Genomic DNA, 10871 nt, shown 5'->3' with positions numbered 1-10871 from the left:
TGGTTCGAAATGATTCAGCTTTTATTAATTAGCATCTTACATCTTAAAAGAAAAAAAATAAAGACAAATGAGGTGGCAGAGCCAGGAGAGCTCCCTGAACACACACAAAGGAACAGAGGCAGACAGGGCTCAGGAAGCCATCTGAGCACAGGGAGGCAGCACCCTTCGGGAGTGGACCTGAACCCAGGGGTGCTTCAGGATCTGGGCCAGGGGCAGTCGCTCCAAGGGCTGGTATCTGAGAAGCTTGGAAATCAAGTCCCGGGCCCCCAAAGGCATTGATAGTGGAAACCTCACATCTACCTGATGAGGCCAGGAAAGAAGAAAGAGAAGTCTGGTTAATTTCTTTGGTCAATGTTCTCCCTCTTCTTTGAGCCTTGTTAAGGCGTTGTTCTGGACCACAGCAGACAACCCTGTGTGTGTGCCCCAGTTCCCACAGCCCAGCAGCCATCACTGACCAGTTCCCCCATGAATGCCCAACGGTGACTGTCCTACCTTGAGGATGCGTCTGTAAGTCTCGCTGTGGGAGGTGCTCTCAAAGGGTGGATATCCCACCAGCAGCTCATAGCAGAGCACTCCAATGCACCACAAATCCACCTTTTCATCATATGTTCTCCCCTCAATCATTTCTGGGGGCAAGTAGTCCAGTGTCCCACACATCGTCTTTCTCCTAGAGGAAGGCAGAAAAGGGAGTAAGTACGAAGCAGAGGCCCAGGATGAGGGAAATTCTCCTTCCCCAGCTTTCATTGAGATGTGGAGACCCTAGGACAGCCTGGAAAGTCTCTCCCAAGCACAGGAGTTTGGAGAGACAAATTTTTTTTTTTTTTTTTTTTTTTTTTTGAGACGGAGTCTCGCTCTGTCGCCCAGGCTGGAGTGCAGTGGCCGGATCTCAGCTCACTGCAAGCTCCGCCTCCCGGGTTCACGCCATTCTCCTGCCTCAGCCTCCCGAGTAGCTGGGACTACAGGCGCCCGCCACCTCGCCCGGCTAGTTTTTTTTTTGTATTTTGTAGTAGAGACGGGGTTTCACCGTGTTAGCCAGGATGGTCTCGATCTCCTGACCTCGTGATCCGCCCGTCTCGGCCTCCCAAAGTGCTGGGATTACAGGCTTGAGCCACCGCGCCCGGCCGAGACAAATTTTTAATATGGATCAAGGTTCGGAGAAGGTAAGTACTGGGACGGACTATTCATAAATCCATATTTTGGAAGTATAGTGATTTAGCTCCACAATGTTTTCACAGAATAGTCTCAGCATTAAGAAAGATCTAGAACAAACTGATGGTGATGGTGTATCAATGAGAACCAAGTAAATAAATTACGGTAAGAAAATTTCTGTATGAAAATTATTCATACAGAAAAATGCATTGCTGGAATTATGGAGCAATGACTTTCTTTTTCTTTTTTTTTTTTTTTTGAGATGGAGTCTCGCTCTGTTGCCCAGGCTGGAGTGCAGTGGCACAATCTCGGTTCACCGCAAGCTCCGCCTCCCAGGTTCACGCCATTCTCCTGCCTCAGCCTCCTGAGTAGCTGGGACTACAGGCACCCGCCACCACGCCCAGCTAATTTTTTGTATTTTTAGTAGAGACGGGGTTTCACTGTGTTAGCCAGGATGGTCTCAATCTCCTGACCTCGTGATCCACCCACCTCGGCCTCCCAAAGTGCTGGGATTACACGCGTGAGCCACCGCGCCCGGCCAGCAATGACTTTCTTTACATGCAAACTTACTGGTATAGTTATATATTAACAAAGAACAGAAAATAAAAGGTTTGATTGGATCACATTATTTAAATTTACAAATACATATTAAGTATATGTGTTTGAAAAAGGCAGCATAGGCCAGGCGTGGTGGCTCATGCCTGTAATCCCAGCACTTTGGGAGGCCAAGGTGGGCGGATCACCTAAGGTCAGGAGTTCGAGACGAGCCTGGCCAACATAGCAAAACCCCGTCTCTACTAAAAATACAAAAATTACCTGGGTGTGGTGGCACATGCCTGTTATCCCAGCTACTTGGAAGACTGAGGTAGGAGAACCGCTTTAACCTGGGAGGCCGAGATTGTGCCCCTGCACTCTAGCCTGGGTGAAAGAGTGAGACTCCGTCTCAAAAAAAAAAGAAAAGAAAAAGGCAGTATTCCAATACAAACCCCAAGTTCGTATCTAGGTTTTACACATGGACACATGAAATACATTAAATTGGGTCATTCCTAACTGGTACTCAGAACTCACCCTACCACCACCACCTGACTTACCTCAGGGAGGGGGTGTGCACAGACCAGCCAAAATCTGCAATCTTCACCTCACCCCTGAACCCCAGCAGCAGGTTCTCTGGCTTAATGTCTCTGTGAATCACTTTCTTCTCATGGCAGTAGGTCAGGGCATCTGCCAACTCCTCTATTATCTGTGAGTGCAAAGAAAAGTCACCCTGAAAGTGAAGCCTGCCACAATTTCCGTCTGAGGTGGAACACTCATCATGAATTGAATGATTGCAGTGGAATCTTTCTGGTCCAGCAACTAATTGCACCAGTTACTGGTGTGTGGGGTGTGGATTTCCTCTCCTTTTTATGTGGTCTTATAGGATGGATGGTAAAATGGACACAGATCCTCCCTGTTGTCCTAGCACAGCAAGTAGCCAGATACAGAACCTACACTGAGCCACTCAGATGATCTCTTACAGGACTTGAGGCCTGAGGAAAGGAAACAGAAACAGGAGGAAAGATGGAAGACCACTCGTCCTGGCAGAGCAAGCTGACTGGAGCATTGCTGCTGGGAAGATCATTGCCATGATTCCCTTTCCAGCACCCTCTAGAAATCTCTTTGTACCTATCTCTAAGCCAGTTCTAGCTGTTTATTCAGTGAACTCCTTCACAGGCTTTCAATATGTTTCTTTACATAAGGCAGTGGAGTTAGATTCTGTTGCTTACAACCAAAGAATCCAAACCTATACACAGTACTTCTTAATATTCTGGAGATGCAATGAGGTTAATTAGGGTATCCAAGGATGAAAGTAAACTTTTCAAAAGGCAATCCGGACCCTCCTGACAGCCACAAACAGAGCTCCCACCAGCCCACAATAAACTCATAGACCCCAGAGCCTCCAGTCCCCCACCTCACCGTGGCTGTGCGCTGTTCATCTAATTTCTCGCTTTTCTGCAGCTCCTTGTAGAGCTCTCCCCTCGGAGCAAATTCCAGAATCAGGTACACCCGGCGTGCATCATGGAAATAGTTATACAGGCGCAGGATATTGGGGTGTCTGAAGGATTAATGTTGGAAGAGTCAGATTTCTCCCTGAGGCCTATCATATGATGCCACTGTCACTGCCTGGTCACACAACTGGCAAATTATGCTGGGACCAGAATAACAACAGCCCTATCTGGGAGCGAGTGAGGGGAAAACAGAGAACAAGAACCAGGATTCGACTGTCTGACCCAGGGTGGGAGGTAGTGTAAATGGAATGAGTTGCAGAGAAAAGTCTTCAAGGCATAAGTGAAGGGTTTACTTGGGGTTAGTATCTGGGGAAAATGCTGGGCTCTGACGTCAAAGATGAAAGAGGAAGCAGAGACTGTCCTTACTGTAGATGCGCCTGGATCTCAATTTCCCGGCGCAGCTGGTGCTCCAGCCCTTCCTTCTCTATCTGCGACTTGAAGAGAACCTTCAGGGCCACAATGAAATGGCTTTCCTTGAGCCGAGCCAGGTACACATTCCCAAATTTCCCCTTGCCCAGGGGACGCCCGATTTCAAAGTCATCGATTTTGAGGCGCCGCCTGAGAGGAGAGGAAGAAAAGAGCCTCAGCTTGGGAGGTAGGGTAGGTGGAGGGACAGTCAGGGACCCCAATGCTTTCCTTCCTCTTTCACTGTATCCTTCCTCTGCCGCTTTCCCTTCTCACACGGGCCTAGTCCTATGTTCCTCAGGACAGTAGTTCTCGGTCCCAGGAGCCAGCACCCCACACACCCAGCCTGTCCTTCATCCCCACGTCCCACCTCCCTTCCTTTTCCAGATACCAAACCCAAGGGGCTCACATGGCTGGGCTGCTGGGCTGCTGGGCTGTTTGGTTTGCTGCAGTCACTGAAAGAGAGGAAAGGAGAGGGGAGGGAAGGAGAAGGTGAGACAAAGAGGGGAGGGGAACAGTAGAGGGAAGAGGGAGCGAGAGGTGAGGGGAAGAAGGGGAGGAGAAAAAGAGAGGGAAGGGGAAGGCAGGGGGAGAGAAGGCGGGGAGAGGCGGAGGGAGAGGTAAGGGGTTAGAAGAAAAAGTATGGTAAGGGAGGGAGGGGAGGGAGAGGTGAAGAGGCAGAGAGAAAGGAAGGGGAGGGCAGAGTAGGGGAGGGAAAGGTGAGAGAAAGAATGGGAGGGAAGGGAGGGAGTGGGTAGGAAAGGAAAGGGTTGGGGAAGGGAGATGTCAACAGATGTGTCTTCTGCGCACCCGACCCCTGGCCCAGCCCCCAGCCTTTCCCGCGTCCTTTCTCCGGCGCTGGCTCTCACCCGCTTCGCCTGCAGGCTGAGCTCTGCCCAGCTGCACCGCAGCTTTGGGGGAGCTCATGGGGAGAAGAGGTGACGGCGCGGACGCCTTCCTGAGCCCTCTGGATGGCTGTTCCCTTTCACAGCGTCCTGAAAGGGGTTGGGGGTCACTTTCTGGCTGATGCGCTTCCAATCCTGCTCGTCCTGCGGCCTCACGAGGTCCCAAACACACACAAGCCCCGGTATCCGCGGCCTCGTGAAGAGCCGTGGCTGCGCGGCCTTCTTTTATACCCGGCGCTGCCCGCTCAGAGAGGTACTTCCTGGCTGACTCCCATTGGCTGAAATTCCTGACGCCATCGGAAGTGCGCCCAATAGAAAAGACAGAAATGGGACTCTCCGCCCAGGGCCCCCGGGTCGGGGCGGAACTGGAGCGCGCAGGCCGGGGCTGGGCCCTGAAAGCGAGGCCCAGGGGTGAGGCCCGAGAAGGAAGGAGGCAGAGGGTGCGGCGAGGCGGTGATGGGAGCGGGCCAGAGAGCATGAACAATGCATACACCCACGGGGTGCGCATGCATCACCTAGGAAAGAGCCGCGATGCACGTGAGAATGAACAGACGCCCACTCCTGACATGCGGGAGCCTTGTGCAGCCCGCCACCCGAAACCACCTCACGCCTCGTGCAGTCCGAGACCCCAAAACCACCTTGCTTCAAGGTCACATCCGATTCAGGCCACTGTCCAGGGTCACCGCGACGGGGCTCCCTGAAGCCTGTGGCTATGCCTGCTCACAGCAAGGACGCCACGAGCCCAGCTCACTTACCCCTCTCCTCCCACTCGCCAAGCCTTTGTTGGACCCTGTAATCAGTTTGTGGTTTTGGCCTTAGATCGTAAAATCAGCCCCCACGTATTTATTTGTTTAGCAAACACGTAAGTTTCAAAAACATTTAAAATTGAATTCTTTTAGACAGGGAACATATCTTGCAGAAATACAATTGAAGGCCTGGCATGGTGACTCACGCCTGTAATCCCAGCACTTTGGGAGGCCGAGGCGGGCGGATCACTTGAGATCACCAGTTTGAGACCAGCCTGGCCAACAGGGCGAAACCCCGTCTCTACTACAAAAATTAGGCGTAGTGGCGCATGCGTGTAATCCCACCTACTCGAGAGGCTGAAGCAGGAGAATCGCTTGAACCCGGGAAGCGGAGGTTGCAGTGAGCCAAGATCAGCAAGGTCCCATTTGTCAAAACATCAGAATAAAAACACATGCTGAGCCAGGCGAGGTAGCTCATGCCTGTAATCCCAGCACTTTAGGAGGCTGAGGCAGGAGGACCACTTGAGCTCAGGAGTTTGAAACCAGACTGGGTAACACAGATCTCATCTCTAGATTAAAAAAAAAAAAAAAAAATCAGTGGGGCATGGTGGCAAGCACCTGTAATCCCAGCTACTCAGGAGGTTGAGGCGGGAGGATCACCCGAGCCCAGGAGATTGAGGCTGCAGTGAGCTACGAATGCACTGCTGCACTCCAGCCTGGGTGACAGAAGTTCATTAAAATCACCTGGCCAGTCAACACAAGGCCCATGGCTCATAACACTTCCTGAAGAGGGTATTTCTTCTCCTTGGAGCAGTTCAGTTGAGATCACACAATTTTAAGATGTGTAACATGCCTGTGGCAAAGATTAAAAATCTTTAACCCTCAAAACCCAAGGACACCACTGAGCATTCCGGAGGCACTCCAGCTTCCCACAATTGAGGCAGGAAAGGCCATGCTGCGATATGATAAAAAGGGGTGCTATGCAATTCCCATGAGCCAGATTCCCATGGGTCTCCAGCATCCCGTCTCTGTAGGGGACCTCTCGGCTGGAGTCAGCTGTTCAGCTCCTCCAAAGTAAAACTCAGACACCCATGATTCCAATAACATACTCTTTAATCGCAAGTTATCTGCATTTAATAATGCAGAAATTATTATAAATCCATATTATTTAAATCTCTCCCCAATGAAGCCATGAACTAGTTTCAAAAGCAGCAACAAAAGGATGACGAATTGTTTACACATATACTATAGAAATACACATTGATCTGGCAATAACATCTTTACAAAGGTGAACAAAGGGAGTACCTGCAAGTTGCACCACTTGTAGCCATATATATATATATATATATTCATACACGTGTGTGTGTATATATATATATCTTGAAGTGGTCCATATAAACACATACATACACACACACACACACACACACACATATATATATAGAGAGAGAGAGAGAGCGAGCAGACCAGGTCCTTTTTTAAAAGACTTTCTCTGTACCTTTTCATCACTAAATTAAATCTCTAGACTAAGTTGTTCATAACTTCCACTGTAACTTAAGATTTTCTTTTTCCTCTTAACAAAACTGAGGAAAGGAGGATTTTTTTTTTTATTTTTTTTTTTGAGACAGAGTCTCACTCTCTCACCCAGGCTGGAGTGCAGTGGCATGATTTCGGCTCACTGCAAGCTCCGCCTCCCAGGTTCAAGTCATTTTCTTGCCTCAGCCTCCCAAGTAGCTGGGACTACAGGCATGCACCACCACGCCCGGCTAATTTTTCACTTTTGTAGAGACCTGATTTTGCCATGTTGGCTAGGATGGTCTCAAACTCCTGACCTTAAGTGATCCACCTGCCTCGGCCTCCCAAAAGTGCTGGGATTACAGGCGTGAGCCACCGCGTGCGGCCTGAATTTATTATAATCATTATGTAAGCCTTCACCACAAAGTCATGACCATTATTTTTTTGCTGAAAAAAAAAAGATTATTTGCTTAATGTTACATAAATTTGACTTATATAGCATTTTAGTACCATTTAACTCACTGTATAAAACAGCAGGTTGGAGACTGCTATCCTTTTTGAGTTTGCAAGGTTCACCCTTGCTGGAGTGTGGGACCTTAGATTTTGGGAGGTTTACTACTGCTCCACCCACCCAAAACAGGAGTAGCACAGTGTCCTGTTTTTCGGTGCTTTTTCTCCCAGTCCCCAGCTGAAAAGGTTATCCCCTTTCCAGCTGAAAAGCTGAACCCCTGCTAACCTTCTGGAAGTCCAGAATTGTGGGATGTGCCAGAAAACATGCCCAATAAAAACCCTGGCACTGAGTCTCTAATAAGCTTCCCAGTGGACATACAGCATGTGTTGTAAGTACCAGATGGAACTTAAATATGGCACATCCTGTGACTTCACTGAAACAAGACTCAAAAGATTGTGCCTGGTTTTCTCTGAATTTCAGTCTTCCCTTTACTATTCGCTTTGTATTCTTTTGCTGTAGTAAATCATAGCTGTCGAGTATGACAGAATGCTGAGACCTGAGTCTTCTCAGCAAATCGTCAAACCTGGGGGTGGTTCTTGAGGATCCTCATTCATAACAATTTCTAAAATCATGTACATCTGTCCAAAAAAGACCAGGTAGGCTGGGCGTGGTGGTTCACGCCTATAATCCCAGCACTTTGGGAGGCTGAGGCAGGAGAATCACTTGAACCCGGGAGGCGGAGGGTGCTGTGAGTCAAGATCGCACCACTGCACTCCAGCCTGGGTAACAGAGGGAGACTCTGTCTCCAAAAAAAAAAATAAAATAAAGCCCAAGTAGATTATCTTTGAGGTCAGGTATGTCATATATGGTGCCACCTATATGCACAGCTTTGTAGCAAACATTCCGTGAGGGAACCAAAAACTGCAATAAAGGACGGTGCAGTGGCTCATGCCTGTAATGCCAACACTTCGGGAGGCCGAGGTGGGTGGATCACCTGAGGTCAGGAGTGCAAGACCAGCCTGGCCAATGTGGTGAAACCCCGAGTCTACAAAAAATACAAAAATTAGCCGGGTATGGTGGCCCAGGCCTGTAATCCCAGCTACTTGGGAGGCTGAGGCAGAACTGCTTGAACCTTGGGGGATGGAGGTTGCAGTGAACTGAGATCGCACCACTGCACTTCAGTCTGGGTGGCAGAGTGTGAGATTCCATCTCAAGCAACAACAACAACAAAATTGCAATAAAAATGCTTTGCTGTGTGTGGCCATTCACCAAAACACACACATATATGGAGGGACTACTAAAAAAAGGTGGAATGACAGAATGGGGCAGTGGCTGGATGTGCGGATGAGGTAAGAGAAACAGAGGTGGTTGCAATGTGGCTTGGGCAACAAGGTTTAAGTCTGGGAAATTCACCCTGATCTTCTTCAGGCACTTCAAACACTCCTAAAGCCAGATGCACGTCTTACCGCTTCTCTACTCCTTTCCCACTCCCCTTTCCTCAAACCCAGATGCTGTATTTTCTACATAGTTACAATGGAGATTGCACTCATTAAAGAGTGGCTTCGGTTTACTTTCCTCAAGCTGAAGAAACAGCCAAGATGTCAAATGAGAGCAACAGATTACAGCACTGTTGAATAAACGTCGGTAAAAATGGTGACCAGAAAACAAACCCCCCATATGAGAAGCAAGACAGTGGTTAAAGACATGAATTCTGAAGCCAGTCTATGTGGCCTCCCATTCCTAAATCCAAACGTAACTGTGTAACCTTGGGCTCATTCTTAACCCGAGCCTATCTATATTCTGCTCTGCAAAACGGAGGAAACAGCATTACTACCACACACAGATGCTGTAAATGTTGAAAGAGCTGATGCACGTAAAACATTCACAACAATGTCTGACACACAGCCATACTATGTTCGCTTGCTCTCATGAGAATTATGGGTTCATCCCCACGGCCAGGGCCATAGCCACACGGACATGCATACAGGCTCAGTGTTTACAAATGCAGAGAAAGTGCAGAAGATGCCCAGTGGGCCACAGACGTGAGAAACATCCAGTCTGGAGACACAGATTTGGGAAATTCTGTAGATCATCAAAAGTAAATGTCTTCAGCAGGAACCATCTCATTCCCAGAAATCACAGCAAGTGAAAAAGCAACGACCAATGATGGATTCTGGGAAACAAAAATGTTTAAGAGTGGAAGGAAGACACAGACCCTCTGGAGAAGAAAGCAACTTTCAGAAGCCAGGAAAGAAGCTTCAGGTCAGAGCGGTGGTCAACAGTACAAAGTTCTAACAAGGAAGTAAGAGGACAAATGATGGAAGCCCTCCTGTAGCTGTCTGTGGAGTGAGAAACGAGAAGGGGTAGGGACAGGTAGTGTGCAGAACAACTACACAGACCGCGTCTGTGGGAGACAGAAGAAATGGGCAGAGACTAATGGGCAAGTGGGGTGGAACCCATTTGGGGATGAGGATAGAGACCTGAACACAGATACAGATTATGGGGGAAAAATCGGGTTATCAGAGACCAGTTAAAGACTAGGTGAGGGAGTATGACAGAGAGCCCAGAAAGACTGGGCAGGAGGTGGGAAAATGTGCCCAATAACAAAAGGCAAGAGTGATCCTGGAAGAGAGGTGACTCCTTCCTGAGGACACAACAAGGCTTAGAGAGCTAGGGAACTTTACCAGCGCTCCACGGAGAACATGACTCTGACGGATCTGCAGATCACTCTCAGCTATAAGATCTGCTCATAGAAATACTGGTGTAGCACAACTCAGAAGACTGTGGACTTTCTATTCCCCCAGATAGTTTAACATTTCTATTCAAATGTCAAGACAAACCACCAGAGAACCATGCCTTTGGAATACAGTTGTCTATTCTCTGAGTCTTTCTTTGGCATTAAAAAATAAGCAAAGAAACAGAAGGTGCACACACGAACCAAATGGAAATTAAACAACTGGAAAATACAAAACCAAAATGAAAACTCACTGCACAAACTCAACAGATTAGGCATGACAAAGGAAACAACCAGTGAGGACCATGGAAGGTCAATAGAAATTAATCAATGTTAACAACAGAGAAAACAGACTGGAAAAAGAAAAAAGATGAGAGCCTGAAGGACTCATGGGACTGTAAAAAAAGATCTGCCATTCATGTTACTGAAGTCCCTATAGAGCCAAGACTGGGGGTGAAAAAATATTTGGAGAAATAATAGTTGAAAGTTCCCCAAAGTTGGCAAAAGGCATAATCCTGTAGATCAAAAAGCTAGGCAAGCACCAGGGAGCACCAAATAGGATACACTCAAAAAATTCCATGCCACGCACATCACAGTTGAACTTATGAACACTACAGACAATGAAAAACACTTTGAATGAAGCTCGACAGAACTGATGCATTACAAATTAAGGAATGAGTATTTGAATGGTAGTTGATTTCTTGAATTAAACCATAATGGACAGAACAGAGAGACACGTTTCTCAAGTCTAAAAGAAAACAACTGCCAACTCTGAATCTTATATTCCACAAAAATATTCTTTGGGAATGAAGGAAATATAAAGACATCTTTAGAGGAAGGAAAACAAAGAACATTTGTTACCCTAGAAGAAAGATTAGTAAGGTCAGTAGTGTGTAACAGAAATGAAATGCTAATAGAAGG

At 47.8% G+C, this 10871-nt stretch overlaps 1 protein-coding gene across 5 annotated transcripts in view; it reads right to left on the bottom strand.

Annotated features, from left to right (window-relative positions):
• AURKC (aurora kinase C) overlaps window positions 1-10871 on the bottom strand; it is a 15347-nt gene continuing 4476 nt past the window's right edge. For 2 of the 5 annotated variants that reach the window (XM_001098364.5, XM_077980024.1), the window contains exons 2-8: window positions 4469-5472; window positions 4009-4054; window positions 3561-3752; window positions 3103-3241; window positions 2241-2389; window positions 493-667; window positions 1-300 (exon numbers count right to left, since the gene is read on the bottom strand). In XM_001098364.5, the coding sequence (XP_001098364.4) occupies window positions 130-300; window positions 493-667; window positions 2241-2389; window positions 3103-3241; window positions 3561-3752; window positions 4009-4054; window positions 4469-5012 (1416 nt within the window). In that variant the 5' untranslated portion in view covers window positions 5013-5472 and the 3' untranslated portion in view covers window positions 1-129. Of the gene's footprint in view, window positions 301-492; window positions 668-2240; window positions 2392-3102; window positions 3242-3560; window positions 3753-4008; window positions 4055-4468; window positions 5473-10871 lie in introns of those variants that run through there. The other 3 variants (XM_077980025.1, XM_077980026.1, XM_077980027.1) reach the window with 3 other exon arrangements.

This window comes from Macaca mulatta, chromosome 19, assembly GCF_049350105.2.
Source record: "Macaca mulatta isolate MMU2019108-1 chromosome 19, T2T-MMU8v2.0, whole genome shotgun sequence".
Lineage (NCBI taxonomy): Eukaryota > Metazoa > Chordata > Mammalia > Primates > Cercopithecidae > Macaca > Macaca mulatta.
This window is presented reverse-complemented; position numbering and strand designations above follow the sequence as displayed.